Raw genomic sequence first — 21,299 nt, 5'->3', positions numbered from 1 at the left:
GTTGCATGATGTGTGTCTTGCTTGTGAGTTTGGGGTTAGCTACTTTTAGTTTAGCAGTGAAAAGGTAAGATAAATGATGCTTTACCTTCTTGTATTTTTTAGTATTCTGGTTGTCATTTTCAGTTAAAAGTCAGCATGTCTTTCCTATAAATCAGAATAGCAAATAACTGCCATTTCTTCCCCTACTTTTCAACCTTTTTTTTTTTCTGTGGAATAGGGCAATTAGGATGAGATGCAGAAGGGGGATCATGCTAGACTTTCAAAATAATAAACAAATAAATTTGAAACTTCAGTTCTTAATGTGGGAGAACTAGTATGCATCACTGTGATGCCAGTGAATAACCCTTCTTGTAATGCAAGGGGCTCAGCTCTCATGTAAACAGTCTCACCTGCAGCAATTCAACATTGAGATGAGAGATTTTTGTGTTGAAAGTCTTTTCAAAAAGACAATCTATGGTAAAAATCATCCTTATTACTTTATATTGCCTGAAGTAAGTAGATAATCTGGATTTTAGTAGAAGCTTCAGGCATGTCACTTACCAACCTAAGAAGAGATGTTATATTGAAATGTATCTTCACCTGGAATTGTGGTTTGGACTCTAGTGTTTAGAGAGACCCATTACATCTCATGAGTTCAAGTTTTGCAGCAATGTTTGAATACTTGAATCATATGAAATAATATATGTAAGTTATGTAAGTGTTTTTGCTTGCAGCTTTGTATTCTAACAAAATAAATTCTAACATTCTAAACAAATATAAATCTTCTTGATTTGGGAAAGCAACAACTTTATAAGACCTTTAGTATGCAGCTTTGTGTGTAAAATGTTAAATAAATAATCCTAAAATCCTATGTAATTAAAAAAGAAAGCAATTTCAAAAAAATACCAATACACTATGGCATTTTCTTACTTGCTTTAGAGTCATGGTATTAACATTTTGTTATTTTCAAAGTTTGCTCAGTGATCCTTATGTCTGAAAATGCTCTATTTGCATGAATGCTGGCAGTCAGGTCTGTTATTAGACTCAAGAACCCAGAGCTTAAAGAGAGGAGGAGGTGCAGTAAGTGTTTACAGGACTGTGGTTGGCAGGACATCACTTTCTTAATCCAGTTTTACCTTCTCAAATTCTGTTAATACTCTCCCACCTGTTTTTTTGGCTGCGGTATTAATGCCAGTGTTTGGTGTGAGCTAATGATATGAGATGATGTACTGGGCCTTAGAAGTGGTATTCCATGATTTGCTGTACGTTCCTTAAAATTTTGCTGTCTTCGTATGCTAACATTTCTTTGGTTACCTTTTTGGTAACTGGGAATTAGCTGGAGGTCCACTCCTGAGACTTGGGGCCTCACTGTACAGATCTACACCTCTTGATGCTCCCCATTTGGAGTCCAGCATGTGACTTCCAAGGCAGCAGTAATGTGAAAAGGCAGGGAGTGTTTGCCCCCAGTAGGTACACTTACTGGCCCATTGGTGTATGAGGAATGTAGTTGTAAAAATAGCTTTCTGCTTACTTTTAGTGAAAACTTCTGGCACACTCCTTTACCTAACCCCCCCCGCAACCATTTAGTCTCCTTTCAGTGTGTGCATTTTTAGTGTTGTCAGGGCAGGTTGTGCATCCATTTTCAGGAACAGCAAGGGTGAGCACAGGTTTCCTCCACTAGTTTGGAGTGATTGGGAAGGAGAGGTGTTATATGTGCATTTTAACTCCTGGCAGGTTTTTTTGTTTTAATTGGAGCATGAGTATCCATTCAGTTAAATTGTTTTTCTTTCAACTGTTATTGTAACGTCTCAAGGGGTTATAAATGCTTCGGAATTAAGAGATAGGTAAGCATACAAAGTTTTAATTATTGTTTTCTTGTCATTCTCTTACTTATGGAAGGATGATGTACCTTGCCAAATACTAAGTAAAATAATTACTTTAATTTGTGATTTTTAAACATTGGAAAGATAGATTTTAAAAGTTGATTCTGTGCTGTAAGCACAGAATACAGCTCTTTAGCAGCTGTATCATCTTACAATTTTAATGAGCTGTTTTAACAGCAGAGAATTAATGAGAAACTGCTTTGCTGTGAATTTGTATTAGCCATTAATTTCTTGTGTTATTATTTATGACTGAGGAAATAGCTTTGCAAACTTAACAAACCTGGTTTCATTATTTACGAAGTTTTACTGTATTTGGATAGTTGGCTCATTAAGCAGGCTCTTAAACTCAGAACTGGTTTTCAGGTTAGCAAATAGCTGTAAATGTCGGTTTATTCTCTTAAATATTTTCTAAATGATAGATTTTGTCATGTCTGCAGGGAACAGCTTATCAATAGGAATAATTACCTTTTATGTGCTATGGCTATAAGGTGTCAGTTATTCTTATATGACCAACTGTTTAGGGTTTTTTTTGAGAAGCAGCTTTTTTTCTTTTCTTTTTAGAAAATGTTTTCCCCTCTTAAATCCTTGGTTTCCTGTTACTATTAGCTGTATTTTCAATATTGGTAGATTTTGGATGCATTGCCGTTTTAGAAAACTTCAGAATGAGCTCTTCCATGAAATTAAAATTTATATTAATACAGCTGTTTAGCTTGGTGTCAGATTTGCATTGCAGACTGTTTCAAATACATCTGCAAAACATGATTTGTCTTGAAAAGTAACAGTAGACTTTCCCTCTTCTGTATTTCCTCAGCAGCTGTAACTAGATTTATGCTTAGTATTAGTGGTTAGATTATAGATTTGGTTTTAGTAAATCTTGTTGGGGCAGTCTTCCAGTAGCAACTATTTAATGCTGTGGAGCAGAGTTTGGCTTTTCTAGGAAGAGTTGAAATGCAGCCTGAAAATTTCCATACCTTTAATTTGTTGCTTGGTGTGGTAAATTACATGCTGGTTTGTCAATAGAACTTTGGAGATTCGTTCCCAGGTGATGAGATGGAGGTCCTTTTTTTGCCAAGGCACTTGCTGGGAATATATTAGGGCTTCTCAGACTGTTGAGTATTTGAGGACAAGAGCATTTTGCTAACAAAACGTATAGATGATACAAATGAAGCCTTCCTTTCAAAGCAGTAAGCGTGTGTTCTTCATAATGGATACAAAGTGAGTTGAGGAAGATTTTAGAAAAATCTGTTATGGGAGATTTTGTTACAAAATAATGGAAATCTGAAGACAGGCAGTAAGTTCACCATAATGTCATAAGATTCCTCTCCTTCAGGCAAGGCCAGAAAATTCAAACGGGGAGGCTGCATACAGCTTACAGTGTTCAAAAATACAACCATTCAAGATACATAAAAGGCTTGGAAGAAAGGAGGCTGCTTCTTACTGAGGCCTATGGTTGCAGGACAAGGTTTTAATGTGATAGAGAGTAGGTTTAGATGGAATATAAGATGATTTTTTTATGGGAGTGGTGAGACACTGGAACACGTTGCCCAGAGAAGTGGTGGCTGCCCCCTCCCTGGATATGTTCAAGGCCAGGTTGGATGGGGCTTTGAGTCACCAGGTTTAGTGAAAGATGTATATGCCCATGTCAGGGGGGTTGAACAAGGTGATCTTCAAAGGTCCCTTTCAATCCAAACCATTCTATGAAAATATTTTTTTCCCTCATTTTTGTGTCTGTCATTTGTAACATGGAGAACAACACAACAGTGTTTTATGAGAATGTGCAGTTTTTCATTTTCCTTGGCCCATTTAATTACAGGAAACTGTTAAAAATGCAATTTAGTTGCTATTAAACTACCAGTTTCAGATTCCCAGAATTGTAATAGACCATTAATTTATCCTTTGTACTTTATTTCTGGTATGTAACAGTGCATTCAATCTTCAGATAACTCAGAAGTTGATTGTTTTGGGATACAGTGCTTTTGTTACTTGTATTGTGGTTGCATAGTAAACATCACATCTGCCCAAACCAAATTTACACCAAAAACTGTTGTAGAGACATAAGGGGTGGATAAAGAAGGTGGTTAGGTTTCAAACTGTGTATGGTAGTAAATAGTAATATTATCAGACTAGATATGGATGTACTCATATGGTGAGATAGCACAATGGGATTAGGTCCTGTTAATTCTGTGTTTGTACAGAAAATGAAATCTGGATCTTGAAGAGGTGTGATTCTTCTGTTTATTAAAAAAAAGTAAAAAAAGTATGAGCTTTAGGAAATTAAGAGGATTACTGTCAGGTGTCCTGAAGATTTCCTTTATTTCAAATAGGTAAAATGTCACCTGCATAAACAATAAGGTTTGGTAATTATAGTGATGTGATTGAGGTGTATCTAGCTCACTAAAATGACTGCTAATCTGAGACATCTGATTTAACTAATGAAAAGCTTGATCCTTCTGAAACTTTTAGTGAAGAAGAGGAGGAACTGGCACAGGCATGACTACACGGAGTTGGATGATGGTTCCAAACCAGTGCAGGCTGGAACACGGACCTTTGTTAAACAGCTGCGGGCTCGCTCTTTCCCAAGGTACAGGAGCTTACTTACACATTTCAGTGAAAAAAAAACCCCAGAAATATTGTCATCTGAGCGTGTCCTGGGGGAGGGAGGGCGGGAAATAGCATTTGTCTTCACAAAATAAAGGTCAAGGATTACTTACTCCTCCTTTGGAATTCCCTCACTCCCTGCCTCCAGTCCCTGCCTTTTCATGCAGTAGCTTCCTCTGTTGAGTTTTGCATTTGGGATATGTTGTTTGTTGAGACTGCTGCAGGGTGCTGGTTTTTGAGTTTTTAAGGGTTTGTGTGCTTGTTTTTGTGGGGGAATTAACATGGGTCATTGGTTGTCTTTTTTCTTCTGTGTGCCTGAACTGTCAGAATATTGTCTCTTTTCCTCTATTCCAGCAGTATTCCTCAGTGTCATTCCAAATAACAGAACATTTATATGAATGGATGGTGTATCCATTCCCACATGCTTTAGGAAACAGTGGAGAGATACAGTCATATTTTCAACCTGAACTGTCTGTGCTTAGCTGTCTCACTGAAACGTAATGAATTGCAGTTCTTTAAAGGAGTTTGTTATTGTTGTTACCAAAATGTATTTTAATGCCTTCTCTGAGAATTGCTTTTCCCCATCTTCTTACATTACTGTGTTCAGTCAGATGAAGACCCTGAATTCCTAGATTTCACATGACAGTGTGTTTCCTTGCTGGTTCAGGTAATTTACTTTGTCTTTTAGTTAGCTTAATATAATAGTACTGGATGCACTTCTTTTTAATTCAAATGTATCCATTCCTATCTGTCCTACCCAAAACGGTGACATAATACTTTTTTTTCAGTTGTACTTGGAAGGTGTTTTCCTGCTAATACTCCATTATTTCTTTCCACCAGTGCTGATGAAGTAATTTTGAAAATGCATGGAAGCCAGCTGACACAAAGATACTTGGAGAAACATGGGTTTGATGTTCCCATTATGGTTCCTAAATTAGATGGTCTGGGGCTCAGACTTCCTCCGCCAACTTTCTCAGTTTTAGATGTGGAACGTTACGTAGGTAAGAGGCAGTCTACAGTACTTGCAAATGATCCTATCTGTAAATTAAAATAAATATTTGCATGATTATGAGAGGTTCCAGGTGCTAAATATATATTCTGAATTGTAGACTGGCAAAGTAAAATTAAAGCTATGGGTTTTGTGGTGTGTGGGGTTGGATTTTTTTTCCTTTCTGTTTTTGCTTGTCTTGTTTTACAATAAGTAAGTGACACATAAACCAGTCTTCAGAAATGAAGCATACTCATGACAATTATTCTGTGAAATTACTGTGTGCATAGAAGTTATGCATGTATATAAAGAGGGTGGGGATGGGCTTGTAGAATGTTTGTGAAAGAGTGCATGCATAGTTTTAAATGTAAAAAACCTTATTTTACTTTTAATGTAAAATACTTACACACAAGCAAATGGCACAAGTTCATTGCAGTTTGCTAAGAATTGCAAGCTGTGGGCAGCAGGATTTATTGTTTGTAAAGAATTCACAGTGATCCTTGTGTTAAATATTCAAGGACTGTGGCAATGACTAATAGAAGAGTGAGGAATAGATCTGCTTTCATAACTTTCTCTGTGCTGGTCTTTCCAATTGCAGCCACAAACCCAATTCTTTAAAAAAAACAACAAAAAAAAAAACCCCAAGCCCAACAGTTACAGTCATTCTATACCACTCTTTTTCTTTCTGGTTAACCACAGGAAAGAGGATTTATTTTTAGAGTGTTTTCAGTTCTGTCCTTAGCCGATTAGGTGGCCCTGCTCTGGCAGGGGGGGTTGGACTAGATGATCTTTCGAGGTCCCTTCCAACCCCAAGGATTCTATGATTCTATGATTATAGCAATTAAAGTTTTACCTAATAAAAAGTTGGTTTATACTGATCTGTGTCTGTTCTAAGAGAATACTGATAATAGTGGAGTTTGTCCAGAAATGTTTTGGTAAAGCATGGGAAAAAAGAAAAGTTTCTCTCAAACACCTTAATTTACTGTGCTTATCTGTGATAGGTTTAAGAAAGTTATCCTGTTTTTTACAGGTGGTGACAAAGTGATAGACGTAATAGATGTAGCAAGACAAGCAGACAGCAAAATGAAGCTCCATAATTATATTAAGTATTTCACAAATCCTGACCGACCAAAAGTATTGAATGTGATCAGCCTGGAATTCTCAGACACCAAGTGAGTATTGACTTAAGCTCATTCAATGTAGGAAGTGGTTTTCGCTAAGTTGAACAGCATGTGTAGGAATATAATGTCTGTAGTGAGAAATATAGGAGGCTGTGTATTTTATGTAGACCACTACTGTGATGTAATACAGGTATGGAATATTTTAATTAATTCATAAGTAATAACTGTAGGAAAGAAAAATTTGAAGCTGTCATTTAAAAAGAAGTATGCCTACTCTTGATTATATTTATGGATCTTGGTTTTTTGTTTGTTTTTAAAAGGATGTCTGAATTGGTGGAAGTACCAGATATTGCCAGAAAGCTTTCATGGGTGGAAAATTATTGGCCAGATGATTCTGTCTTCCCTAAGCCTTTTGTTCAGAAGTATTGCTTGATGGGTGTCCAGGACAGCTATACTGATTTTCATATCGATTTTGGAGGAACATCAGTTTGGTACCATGTTCTCTGGGTATGAAGACTTCTTGATTTATGACTCTGTGAGACAAAATCTATTCCGTGTCCACTCTCTGCTATAGGCTTATCACCTGTGTGACATTTTGTGCTTTAAAAACCAGGGGAAGAATTTGAAAATGAGTTACTGGTAGTCAGTGTTGCATTTTTATGCTTTTGTTTTAGCATGCAGTTGGTGAGTTTGTTTTTAATCTTAATTGTTTGGGCATTTTAGATGATACAGTGAGATTTTTTTATAAAAAATTAATTCAATGGAAGTCATTGACATGATCAACTTTGTGTTCTCTCAGTTTCTGATCATGGATACATTGTAAAAGAGGCAAAGTGGTTGCATCATATTTTCTCATTTGTCTTTTGTGCACATATACATAAATGGTTTATAAAAGCTGGATTTTCTTATACTTCAATGAAGAGTTTCCTTGGTTTGTTTGCTTCTCTTACATTGCAAGACACCAGCTGGTGGTTTTACTAACCTTTTGGTGGATTGTAGTTGTGAAATACTATCACTAGGAAATGCCAACATTCTTTAGTGGAAATAGGGAATACTTAGCATTTGGATCAATCTGCATCTTTATCAGGAATAACTCCATGAAGGCATTCATTTATTTATTTGATTTTTTTGTTGTTATTTAATAGGGTGAGAAGATATTCTATTTGATCAAGCCCACTGATGAAAATTTAGCTCTCTATGAGTCTTGGAGCTCATCTGTCACCCAGAGTGAAGTGTATTTTGGGGACAAGGTTGACAAGTGTTACAAATGTGTTGTGAAGCAAGGACATACCTTATTTGTTCCAACAGGTAAGATTTTACCCTTTTTGCTAGGACTTTGCATATTGAATCACCCACGATTGGGATATCACTATTTTGTTTCTTCTAAAATTTTTGATAAGAAAGAATAATAACAAATGTAGAATTTAAAATTTTCAAAGTAAGTAATTATCCTTTCAGATTACCTGATAGTAATATCAGGGAAGGAGAGGGGCTTTGTTACTCAATTATATGACAACAAATTAAGCATAATTTGGATATCGGAGGTGGTTCTAATTCATAGAACACTCATTGTTTGCCATTTGATAGATATCCAGACTGAATTCTTATCTTAGTTTTATAATAGAGTTTTGTTTTTACAGCTTTTGAGTATTGTTAGATGTACTAGGCAAAAATGCTACCAAAACATCGTATAAACTTCTTATGTTGTAGGCTAGGGGATTACAAATAAAAGTTGGTTGGGGTTTTTTTTCCATTTTTTGTTTTCTGTCAGTAGGAAATCTAAACTGTGGTGGAGTCTGTGGAGACTGAATCAAAATGAAAGTGTCCCTAAATAAAATAGAGTAATTATTTTTAGTAAAAGAAATTAACATATGAATTCAATTATAGAAAGGATATTTATATATAAAATTTATGAAACTGTGTAATTAATAAATTCATTTCAGCATCTTTCTTTAAAAATGATACAGAGGTATGGTCTTTTCTGATTTTCTTTGAGAATATTTTTTGTAGAAGCTACCTAATGCCATCTGCTACATTTGAGGACATTTTTAAGAAACACCTAGACAAATTTGTTTATGGATTTTAAAAAGCACAGAAAAATCCTGCAAAAAACAAAATGCCCCCACCCTTAGGCTCCCCAATACCATGAAGGTGGAAGTTGTTGATAAATACTTTGCCAAGAAAGTCAGTGCCAGTTGTTTTATTGTATTTTCACTTATCTAGCCTGTCCATATAAATATGTTTTATTATTTTATTATTAAAGATTAGTACTGGATAATGCTCCCCTTTTTTTTTCTTTTTGGCAAACAAGCTTTAAATGCACACAATAGATAAATGGTGCACAATTCTACTTCTGGAATATACCTTGATGGTGCTCAGCACTGTCTTCTGTCATTAACTTTTTAGACTACTACGTTTTTCTCATAACTCAGTTTTCTGACAGTGAGAGTTAGTGTTTACAGTTCTAGGTCATGGCTGGTGCAGAATAAATACTACATGGTAAGGAGCTGTATATGTATTTAATGTTCCTGAACACCCAGAGTTTTTTTAAACCATTTATTATTGGCAAGAGATTACACTAATTTTCCATTTATTTAAGTGTAAGGTCATACAGCTATAAACAAAGAATTCAGAATTACAAAATGAAAACTTCATTGTGACCCACAGGTCTTTAATAATTAATACTTTCCAAGTAGACAGCTGAATCTGAGCTCTCACTGGGACCAGATATAATGGGACCAAAAAAGAAAACAGTCATACTTTCTAATGTATACATGTATTTGTGTGTGTACAGACATCAAATGGTACTTTTTACTGTAAATGTGTGTATACATGTGTGTGTAAACACATACATATTCATATACATATGATGGAGTTCAATATAAGAACCAATAAATTAAAGCAGATTTCAAGACACGTGTTTTTAAAAAAGGAAAATTCTATAAGACTGATTAAAGGCTTTAAAAACAACCCTGATCTCTACTGAAAACCACTTTTGCTGTTGATGCTAGTGGATGTTGTAATTATTTTATAATCTCTGAAATATGTTCACTATAGAACTCTGGTTTTAAATTAATCTTGGAGGTAGATGAATAGCACCTGCTTGTAGGCTCTTGAGAGTTATTTAAATATTATTAAAAATATCACATATGTATTATTATACCCCAGATTTTCTTGCTTTGTTACATAGCACTTGATCAAAACTATGGCATAAAAATAGGGAGTAGGAATGTAAAAAAAAAAAAAAAAATCCTTTAGTTGGTATAAGTATGCTGTGAAAGTCCTTGATGTTGATGCAACAGTGAGGAGGTTTTTTTGTCACTTTTGTCAGTGTCTGGGGAGATGTGTGTTTAAGGGCTTGAAATACACATATTCCTTGGAGAGTCAGAGGTATTAATCTACTCTGATGACGATGATTAGAGTGAAAAATGGAAACCATGTTATCAAATGCAGAATGCAGCTGGTAATACAAGACAATCTTTGTTGCACTGAACATCTCAAAGAACAGGTGTAAAACTGTGTAATTTAATTTAAACCCCCCCTGGGTTGTGTATGCCATTGTATTCTACATTCTCTCATACCATTCTGTCCCAGCCTTCCTTCCCAGGCTTCATAGTGGGCATGTTGCTTAGTAAGAATTGCTGGTAGGATTTTTTTTTACGTGTGGGAACATGACAGCTAGAACTGGTTGTTCTCAACTGAGTTAGGGCATTGATTTAATGGTAGTTTGCAGTGTCAAGTTGCTTGTGATTTGGTCTGACCTTGCATCAAATCGGGGAACTCCTGTGTTTGTACTTCTTGCCTTCAGTCGAACCATGAAGTAATCTGCAAATATGCAGCCAATTCATCTTTTGCTAAAAGATCACTTGTATGCATGCAAAATCAGAACAGAAATCTTGGAAGGAAGAAATTCTGTTTGTAATTAATTTACATTAAGCTGCACTGTATGCATTTTAAATGTAACTGGTTTTAATTGGGAAGCTGATATCAAATGTTCTTCTGTGTACTACATTGATAGCATAACGTTGGCTGTGCTTTGCCATGTTGAATATTGGTGTTCACAAGGACAGTATTTCAATTATGTAACAATTTTCTGTAGTCAAAGTGCCTAGGCTGGGTTTTAAACTGATCACAGCTTCACTGGAATTAGTGTGACTGTATTTAGAATAATTAATGGCACTACTTCTGAATTCCTATTTGAGAAATTTCAGTGTTGGTAAATGATTTTCATGTTGTGCAAATAGGCCAATTACTGTAAGCAACATGTAAATATTGAAAGTAGTATAATGTCATTTCTATTTTATTTTTATTACTTTATCTTTTGTTTAGTATGCTTTTTCCTCTCCTAACCCTTCTTATTTTTACTGTTTGGAGGGAAAAGTTTTGGGAATTTGTACTTGAGAAATCACCACTGGTCTTGCATTCCCTAGCCCTGTTGTCCATTAAAAATGTCTTACTTTTAAGTCCTTCAGAAAACTGAAGTCCTACTAGATTTCTGAAACACTGTAATTCACAAGTTGTTAAAATTTAGATTACTTGTTTCTAGCACAGAATACAAATTTATTTGCTTTTTTTGTTTCCAGGAACAGCTTTTTAACTTACATGTGTGCTCCAGGGTACTTTTTAGACTAATTTATGTGTGTATATTAAGTTTCAGAATCTTGTCATTTCAGGCTGGATTCACGCTGTGCTCACATCTCAGGATTGTATGGCTTTTGGAGGAAACTTTTTGCACAACCTCAATATTGGCATGCAGCTCAGGTTAGTCTTAGCTCTTTCTATACTATTTCTTAAGTAAGTAGGATATTTTTAATAGATATTTTTCCTTATGCTCTTAACCAGGATCAAATCGGTCCAGGCTCTCAAACAGACACTAGTGGCATTTTCAGTTAGCCTGTATGAAGCACATAACTCTTGTTTCACTTCTGCAAAGCTTGTTTCAAAAGCAAAATGAGGGGTATGCAAGAATTAAAGTGAGTAAAAGGGAAAAAAAAGAGAAACTCTTCTGTGGAGATTAGTATAAGTGAGTAAACCAAAACTGGGCAATCCCAGGTGTGCAGCACTGAGTTGAAATGAGCATCCTCAAGTCAGCATTGCTCTAAGGGCAGCTGTATTTAGTTTTTGTCCAAGATGTGGAGCTGTCTTCTAAACATATTGTTTTTATTTATTACAGTGGAATCCTGATAAAATTCCATCTGTTAAAAGATCACACATTGGGTTTGTATCCTAGTTTTATGAAGTCCAACTTTATTCTTAGAAGTGCCGCAGTCAAACTTGCTAAGGTCAGAGCCTGGATGAGACCAGAGTTCAATTTTGTCTGTGGTCTTGTTGGAATTTAACTATGTGATACTTCTTTTATTTATCATGGCCATGGTTATTTTATTTTATTTTGGACATTGTGTCAATTTGAATTATTACATAGTTGAATAATGCATTTGATAATTAAAATACTCATATTTTGTGGTGTTTCTGTTTATGCAGGTGTTATGAAATGGAGAAGAGGCTAAAAACCCCGGATCTTTTCAAATTTCCTTTCTTTGAAGCCATCTGTTGGTTTGTGGCCAAAAACTTACTGGAAACATTGAAAGGTAATCCTTTTTTTAAAGAAATTTACATTTCTGTGCCCCTCCACACCCTCTTGATAATGGAGAAAGTTATACTACTGTTGTTTGAAGACAGGGAATGTTTTAAGTTTGAAAAACAGAGCTTAATTCTTTTTCTTGGAAGAGTCACATTACTTTAAACCAGATTTTAGTGAATGCTCTACCTCAACAGTGCTACATCCAGCAGTTCTTGGGTTTAGCAAATTATCTTTCTGGAAACTACCTTTATAATTAAAGGTTTCCAGGGTAATTTGCGCAGTGCAGAAGTCTTAGTGCACTTGGCAGTGCCTGCACTTAACACTCTGTAGCATGTTCCTGCAACCTTTGAACTATTTTGTTGGTGTTTTTCATCCCATGTTGATGATGTTTCTGATCAACAAAAGTATTGGAGATTGTCAGGACAGAGTATCTGAGAGCCTGGCATAGTGCACTTATACTGCTAGGCAAATTGGTTAACTTGACATTATCTGAAAAGACCCTATTAGGTTAGATAAGAAACTTAATTCAGTGGCATCAGTTTTTTACTCGTGCTTCTTCCATATCAGTTATGATCTGTGAGTATCCTTTGGTAGCCTGTCCTTCTCTCTGTCAGCAACTAACTCTAAATGATCTCACTGACCTCTTTTTGTGGGTTTCTTTGTGTCTTCACAGCTGATTGAAGAAGTGTTTGTTCCATTTCTAACATTTTCTTTGACCTTCTCAGTCAAACTACATGTTGTCTTCTGCTCTTATGAAAAGGTGAAGGTCTGTGAGGGCTTTTGTAGGAAGGATGCATCAGTTCTTAGGAGCTGTGTTAATTAATATCAGTGCTTATCAATAGGCATCTAAACTGCCTCTTGTTCTTGACAGTTGCTTCCCCTTTCCAAACTTCCCCATCTAGTCCTGTGATTCTGTATCTGTGCCTGTGTATAACTGAGCTTGAGAGAATGCCTGTCTGACTTCACCTTCTCCTTGGATATTTTGCTCCCTATCTTTGCTATTTAATCATAATAGTGAATGTCATATTCAAAATTACGTATTTCAAAGGAGAGAATTAAACTTTCAGAGGAAGCTGCTGAATTCAGATTCTGTTTTGGAAGAGATCAGAATCTCATTTAACCTTTTTTTAACATGAAAACAGTCTTCTTTCAGCAAATCAAGTCATTGAACAACCCTTTTTTCCCCTAAGTGAATGTTTAAATTTTCTAGATGAAACTAAAGCAACTCAGAAATCTTGCCAAATAGAACAAACTTGCAAAAAATTTTCCCTTGCAAAACAGTATTTTCTTCTTGAAAGTTTGCTTTGGTTGGTGCCACACCTGTGTAGTAAAATTTTACAAACTTGTCAGAAGACCCATGAGCTGTATTTGTGCTGAAAAATTAGTGGTATATATGTTTCTAAATAATCTAGCTAACTATGGGTCATGTCCCATGACTGTTCCCCCTTGCATTCCTCTCCCCTTATTGTCCCATGACTCCTTGGGTACATAGGCAAGGAGCCTGTGGGGACTTGTACCCTAGGGGATGGCTGTGAAGGTTATTCTCATACTGCTTTTCATCTATGGCTTTGCAGATACTTTGTTGCAGAAAAATGCTATGATCTGTAAACCCCATAGTGTTCTAGTAGTGTATTCTTTGAAGAAAATAAAATGAGCCAAATAGTTCTGATGTTGGTCCATTTTGTGGTCCATTTCCACAAGTGGAAATACATGTCAGGAACATGGATGTTGCAATCTATTTCTGACTTTTTATGGAGGATTTGTCTTTTCCTTTCTTTTTTACCCATGAAGGAAAAGAGAAAATTGAAAGGAATTGCAATCACATGGGAGCATGAGTTTTCCTAAGAAAAGCAGCTTCTGTAGCAGTGATTTCTACTCCCACCTCAATTGATTTGGGGAGGAAAAATGGTGTAAATTGTGTGAGGAAGAATAGTGATAATTTGAAGGGTGACAAAATGTTTGGGGAGTGAAAGTGTTTTAGCTTGAACCATTTGCTATATGAATGAGAATAAGCAATAAGAATTGTAATTTAAAGATACATCCCACATCCTTCTTCAGGTCCCCTTTGGCTAAAATATTTCTGAATGCTATAGAAGTGGTTTCTTTCTTCAAATATCATAGAATGGATAGGGTTGAAAAGGACCTTGATCATCTAGTTCCAACCCCACTATATGGGCAAGGAACCCTTCTGCTAGATCAGGTTGCTAAATATGTTTTCTGTTCTGTATTTCAATCTGATTTGTTCTAGCTGACCTCTAGTATGCTTTAAACTATTCCATATTCACTCAAGAATAATAAAAAAAAAGATTTTACATAAAATAATTTTAGGTTTAGGTTGGTGTTTTTGTTACAGAATGTACACAAATACAGGATGTCATGTTGCATTTGCTTGCACAGTTTTGCCTCTTTTGTGCTGTTGGATAATGGCAACTTTGGCTGAAGGGCAGATATCATTGTATTGTTTTCACTGTTAAGTGTAGTTCTAAACTTGTATTTGTATCCTTTGTAGAACTGAGGGAAGATGGTTTTCAACCTCCAAGCTATTTAGTGCAAGGAGTGAAGGCTTTACTTACTGCTTTAAAATTATGGATGAAAAAAGAAGTAAGTATAAGTGATTTTCTTTGCTACTTTGAACTCTGTTTTGATTTAGAATTAACTGAAGGTCTGTGCCCCCTTTTAAAAGTTTAAGATTATTTGTATCCATTAGCTATTGAAAGAGTTATGACTATGGAAAGAGACTGTGGAGAGTATGTACTGCTGATGATCTGGAGAAGAATCGTAATGACAAATTTATATTCCATGATGCTAATAAAGTCTTTTCAGACCAATTAATAAGCTCTTGTATTATAGCTGGTAGAAGCAGAATTTTGCTTCACCTCAGGATGGGATAAGAATGTTAATGGTAAGCTGGTAATGTGGGGCTTTTTTTACTAACAAATCTGTTTATATACTTGATCTGAAGCAGTGGAAGGATGAAATGCCCTGATATTCAGCATTTTCTTTCATGTTAGTGCTTTTGAGGGCACATTTCAGGTACGCCTGTATTGCTGAACAGTTGGTTTAGATTTATATTTGGTTGAATACTATCCCTGTGGAACATTGTCTGAGTCTTGTAAAATCATTAATGTGTTGTCTATATTGGTCTTTGTATGTCTAATGTTAGTCTGTTGTCTATGCTGGCTTTGATGGTGCTCTTCTCTCCAGGAAAGCTTATTTGTTTTGGCACAGCACTGGATCTGGCCAAATTCCATGTGTTTTTTCGTGTGCCTGAGCTAATAATCCCTTTTGGAACCTGTGCTTCTGGGAAGTGCTATTCAGTGACAGGCAGTTTGGTTCTGACTGAACTTATTGCTTGTAGTTTGGTGGTGGCCATGCTGACTTGAACTGGGTTTGGAGATCTGTTTGGTATTTTTGCTCACAAATTCTTTTATGAGAACTTACTGTGCAACAGGTATGAAATTTGCACAGTGCTGCATCCAACATCATGAGCTGTGTAGGACTAAATCTGTCATGGTTTAACACTGGCCCGGCAATTAAACCGAGTGACAGATGCTCTCTATTAATCTCTCTCTCCACCTTGATAAAGAAAGGAGAGAGAATAAGGGAGAGAGACTTATGGGTTGGAAACTAAACTACACAACTTTAATGAAACAGTAATGATAAATAGGAAAAATTACTAAATATATACAAATATACAGGAAAAGGGAAACCACGTTCCTTCCCCCTTTTCCCCAATAACTCTCATGTCACCACCGAGACTGCAGGGCAGCTCTGGGAAAGTCCAGGCTGGACTCCTGGAGTCGGCAGCAGTCGGGAACTGGAGGCAGGAACACACAGATATGGGCTGGCACGGATCAGGACCACAGGCAGAGGAACGGACGGGATCCTTCCAGGATGCTGGGGGAAGGAAGGGAAGCAGGAAAGGCAGGAAGGGCTGGAAGCTGGAAGCAGGAAATCATGGCTTGGCCCTCCTGATCCCTCAAATTTATACTGAGTATGACGTATATACTCATATACAGAGGTGATCATTCTGTGTGGAACCAGCTGGTTTCTAGCCTGTGTAGCATTACTGGTTCCAGGTGAACCTTTGGCCTATGACACCTCTGAGTTGCTTCTCCAGTGTCTGTGCATTGTGGATCAAAGCTAGGCAGTAAGTAGTGTAGCAGTATTTACAGGGTATTTTGCCTAAGCTGTTAAACCATGTGTGAATCCAAGCTACTTCTGAATCTATGGCTTGGATAATAAGTGAATTAAGCAATCAGGCAGCTGATAACTGAGATCAAACTATAAATCCTTACTTAAATTTGAAACTAGATTGGCACTCCTCTTTGATTGTTGTCACATAGTATTGTAGCATTTTTGTACTGTCTAGGAGCTCATTAAGTAGTTCGATTAATACATGTAGAATGTGATATGTTTCCAACATTTCTGTGAGGAAAAGCAAAAATAAAAATTGCATGCTCTGAATTCTGAATGCTTATTAGTGAGACCTGTGACAAACCACTAGTTGAACAGACACTTCAGGTTGTGAAGGAACTGCACAGCATCGGTGATCTGGTCATAGTGTTGTTTGCTGTCAGCCATCTACCATGTTTTGTACCTTTTAGTCCTCTTTCCCAGTTACAGTTTCATAGGTTAGGGGATCTTTTCCTTGTAGGAGGCCATGTGTGTGATGGGAGCTAAAGGCAGGCAGAGCTTTTTATGTTGCTGTATGACCTACTCAGGCTGGGGATTTCAGACACCTTCTGAAAAGAAATGACTGAAGAATATTCCACAAATGAGAAGTCTGTTCATGAGGTTTCATGTGCATATGATGGAGTAAGTCTTTTTGAGATGTGTGAATTATCTTAGTGAATTACTTTAATTTTTTTGCTGAAAGATTTCAAATTCATCAGTTCCTACAGGGCAGCAGAATCTTAATTTCTGCTTATTTAAAGGCTGTCAAAAATTACAATATCCTGTGAATAGAGCTACAAAAATTATTTAAGTTTTCCTTGAATTCAGTTTGTGCAAGGCTTTTATCAACGTACATATCCTTTGCTTACTTTAGTGCAGATCATGAGTCTGCAGGTTAGTTGATACATACGATATCTATGATGACCTACCCAGTAATCTGTGCTCTTGGATTGTAGCTCTGGCTTCCTTCCAGCTTGCATAAGCAACAGGTCTCAGATTCAATTTTTCAGATGTTTGTCATGTACCAGTAAGATTATTTCAGGCATTTGCTCTGAGTTTTTTAAAAAAACATTAATAGCCGTTGTAAAAAAAAAAATTTTTTTAAAGGAGAGAGGGATGTGGTGTTTCTTATTTTTATTTTATCTTCATTTTTGTGTTTGTATTCTAAGTATTGATACAAATCATTGTGATTTCCAAAGATGGGTGAACTAATATGCCTTTTTATCTGTATCTCTTGATTTAAGACAAATTTCTTTTTCCTCTGTGTATCCAACATTTACAAAATAATTTCTTGAAGATCTTGAATGAATCATAGGGTTGTTTTTTTTATTTTTATTATTTTCTTTACCTGCAATTTATGTCTGGCATACTTTGGCCATTTTGTTGCTAATGTTCTCCCTGATACGAGAGAATTCCTCAGTCTTAAGAACTGCTTGTTTCCTTTCCAAAAGGCAGTGTGTTTGAGACACAAGAGGCAACTCAAAACCAAGTTACTTCATTATAATAGTTTTTCAGATGTGGTGTTTGTAGGTATTCATATTTCCTTCCCATCCTTTCCTCTCTTAGGCTGTTAGGTTGTAAATCCTTTTGAATTTGTTTGCCTATGTGGATATATGTTTTATTTTTTTAACAATCACTCTGCCACAGCTTAACTGAGAAAGCTTTGGTGTAAATAGATACCTGTTATAGTGGCAAACAAGTGAGCTTGTCAGTGGAACTTACTTTGCTTAGAGAGTTCCTATAAATCGTACCAGCAAAATAACATACTTCTGTTATAAACTATGTTTGCTTTAGGAAGGCTTTTCAGTGGTTTTAAACCAGAGAAAGTTTTGAGTTAGTGTTCTTGGATAGTATTGGTCATTTCCTCTTGAAGTCTTCATGGACAGAAATGCTTCTGGGAGAGTGAAGTCCCTAAATAAAAAGGGCTGAGTGGTCCTAAAATGACAAGGAAATTGCTGGAAAAATTACACAGTTTAGTGGCATGGATGGCACGTTCCCAAGTGTGAATAAGTAGAGGTGATGCTTTCAAAGAATGAATGGTAGTAAATAATAGCAGCTGATTTAGTCTTTCTTGTAAAATTAATGGCACTGATATGAATGGTTGTGTCATGGCTATACATCCATGTTGGGGTTTTTTTGGGGGGGAGAGAATTTGTTTTCCTGCCAACAGGAAAGCCAGGGTCTATGAAATAAATGCACATGCAGCATTAAATTGCTTCTAGCAATAATTTTGCTACTGAATCTCATTTTGAAGTGTGGGTAGCTGAAACTGTGGAATATTTTTTTTATTTAAACAGTCAATTAAGGGTGTACCAGAATTCATGTCAGTAATTCTGGTCTGTGTGTCAGTGCAGTTTTGTCTTTTTAATTCTAACTAAGAATATTTTTGGGCACATTTAAACTGTGCATTCAGAACACTAAACATATTTTTTACTAGATCTAACTGTAAAGTTTGGACTTAGATCAGTGATATGTATTTATAGGAATTCTATCTCTGATACTGTTTCAGAGGATTAAAGAGGATAAACTGTTACAGCTTCCTAAATTTTTTATAAGGGGTGTTGTTTTTTTAATTACTTTCTCCAACCTACCAGATTCTAAATAAGCAAAGAGGGTATTTTTTTTTTTCAAAGTGAAATGTGAGGCAGATGTCTGAAGCTCTGCATGTTGGTTACTGATAGCTATTTGTGATTTGCTTTTTAGATTAAATTTTTGCTGTATTGAAATTCCTTTAGTCTGTAGCTGGTTTGATGGTCATGACTCTTTATTAATAGAGTTTCTGAAGTGTGGCTGCATACTGACCATGCTAGCAGGAGAAAAAGAAGCTGATTACTGTACAGAATGGAAAAAAAAATTTAAATGGTTGCTAAAATGGCTTTATTAGTACCCTTTCTTTGGATTCTTGGAGACATTAGGATGTATCTTCTGCTTTCTAAAACTTTGACTGGAAGCTTCAGTGTGCGTATCTCTCCTGGCAGCTGGTAGTCATTGTTATATAAATTAATCTGTTTTTTTCCCTTTAAATTTTCTTCCCTGTAGATTTATTTATTTATTTATTTAATATTGTTTCTGCTCTGACCTGAAAAAATTAATTGTATTTTCTTCCCTCTTTGTGTACAGCTTGTAACAGAACATGCCTTTGAAATTCCAGACAACATTAGGCCTGGGCATCTCATAAAAGAGCTCTCAAAAGTGATTCGTTCTGTGGAGGTAAGAACAGAGATAATCCTGCTTGAGACTGAAGGAAAAAAATAATATTTGAATCAGGGAATTCCATAGTAGTTATGCTTCTGATTGACCACATTTACCTTTTAATTTATTTAACTTTTATGTAATTGTACAACATCAAAAAACTGTTTGCAGCACTCAGCTGTATGTATATCAGGTAAAGAAAACGTATAAAGGGGCTGTTTATGTATTCTTTTAAAAAATTAAATTTTTAATGCTAATATTATTTGTAGATTAGTATTTCTAAAATGTTCTCACTTATAGCTACTTACAGCAATTACTGTGAATACATTGTGAAAAAGTTTAATTTGAAATTTTGTTCACATTTCATTCTGTCCTCTTGTTTGTTAGTTCTGGTCCAGTTGTCATCTCTTTTGCTCTTTGTTGTTGTTGCATGTTTTGTTGCTATTTGTTACATAGCCAGTGGGCTCTTTTTCTTTTTTCCCCCTTTACGTTCTGCTCCTTTAATCCTTAGTGGATAATGATTCTTGAAAAGTTCTCATATTTGCATGTGGAAAGAACTAAAGAAAAATGTGTTCTTCTGACTGCAGTACATGTCTACCCTATGCTGCCTTCACAAATAAAACTTCTGTGTTAAGCCCTACTATGGGGAGAGTGTAAAAGCCCCAAATGGGAAGAGGTGCAGCAGAATTAAACTTTGCACAGGAAACCTGTAGGAATATGTGGTACTTGTCTAAAAGGTCTAGCAATTTTATTTATCTAATTTACGTCTAATTAGATTATTAAGCAGCAGCACTATAATATGAGGATTTATTCCACCGAGACTGTTCTGAAATGTGTGTTTTTAATTAAAGGAGGAAAACAGCAAACTAGTTAAAACTCAGGGAATTCTTGGTGTGTGTCCAACTTCGCGGTCTTTGCACGAAACAACTTCCCCTCACCACTCCAGACGAAGGGTGAGGAAACTGCGAGACCACGCTACCAAAACTCCTTCTAATCTGGACATCTTGGAACTCCACACCAGGGAGGTACTGAAAAGGCTGGAGATGTCACCGTGGGAGGAGGCAAGTATTAAGTTTTTTGCAAGAAAAATGAAACTAGTGTAGATTTCTAATCTCTGTTGAAAGGGAAAAGCCTTTAACATGCATAAGAACACAAGCTACTACTTGTCATGAGACACTGATAAATTAAGTTTTTGATTTCTTTCTTTTGAGCTTTCCTGACAGGAATTTCTCTTTTTAATTTTTTGTTGTTTTTTTTTTTTTTGGTAGAGTTTCCTTCAGCCTTTTGGTTCTGAAGGTGCCCTGAATCCACTACCTACTTCAAGTGTTATTTTTGAATTGAGGTAGCTACCGAGTGCTGCTTTGAATCACTTTGTAAAGAGAAGGGAGTTTGCAAAGCCTTAATTTGATGAGGCACTGAGCTAGACTGCTTCACAATGTATTTTTAGATAGCTGTTTCTTACAGATTGGTTACTGTACTTTGTTTAGCCTTATTTTCAGTCATGTTTCTATATCCTGCATAACTATGCCTCCCTACCAGTAAGCCTAAGACTGCCTTTGATCTCCCTTGTAGGGCTGTGGAATTTGTGGTTGTATTGCAAAGGTATTGTGGAGTAAAATGGAGTCTCTTGAAAAATTCTTTTTTTCTGGTTTCGTGACCTTATTTCAGAAAACAGTAACATAAGTGGGAGAAGGAGTGGGGGAATGGAAACAAGTAGCTTTAAGAAAGGTATTAAGCTTTCTGAGAATAAGAAATTATGACAAATCTAGTTGGGACAGGAT

General features: G+C 36.0%; 1 protein-coding gene across 2 annotated transcripts in view; it reads left to right on the top strand.

The window, feature by feature from the left end:
• KDM7A (lysine demethylase 7A) overlaps positions 1-21,299 on the top strand; it is a 67,836-nt gene that overhangs the window by 28,849 nt on the left and 17,688 nt on the right. For both annotated transcript variants that reach the window (XM_030444106.1, XM_030444110.1), the window contains exons 3-12: positions 4,326-4,443; positions 5,301-5,461; positions 6,479-6,620; positions 6,890-7,076; positions 7,715-7,877; positions 11,243-11,330; positions 12,051-12,157; positions 14,660-14,751; positions 19,447-19,536; positions 20,370-20,579. In XM_030444106.1, coding sequence (XP_030299966.1) covers positions 4,326-4,443; positions 5,301-5,461; positions 6,479-6,620; positions 6,890-7,076; positions 7,715-7,877; positions 11,243-11,330; positions 12,051-12,157; positions 14,660-14,751; positions 19,447-19,536; positions 20,370-20,579 — 1,358 coding nt within the window. The remainder of the gene's footprint in view (positions 1-4,325; positions 4,444-5,300; positions 5,462-6,478; positions 6,621-6,889; positions 7,077-7,714; positions 7,878-11,242; positions 11,331-12,050; positions 12,158-14,659; positions 14,752-19,446; positions 19,537-20,369; positions 20,580-21,299) is intronic.

Source organism: Calypte anna, chromosome 1 (genome assembly GCF_003957555.1).
Source record: "Calypte anna isolate BGI_N300 chromosome 1, bCalAnn1_v1.p, whole genome shotgun sequence".
In the NCBI taxonomy this organism is placed as follows: domain Eukaryota; kingdom Metazoa; phylum Chordata; class Aves; order Apodiformes; family Trochilidae; genus Calypte; species Calypte anna.
The sequence above is the reverse complement of the archived record's forward strand: the minus strand, read 5'-3'. Positions and strand labels throughout refer to the sequence as shown.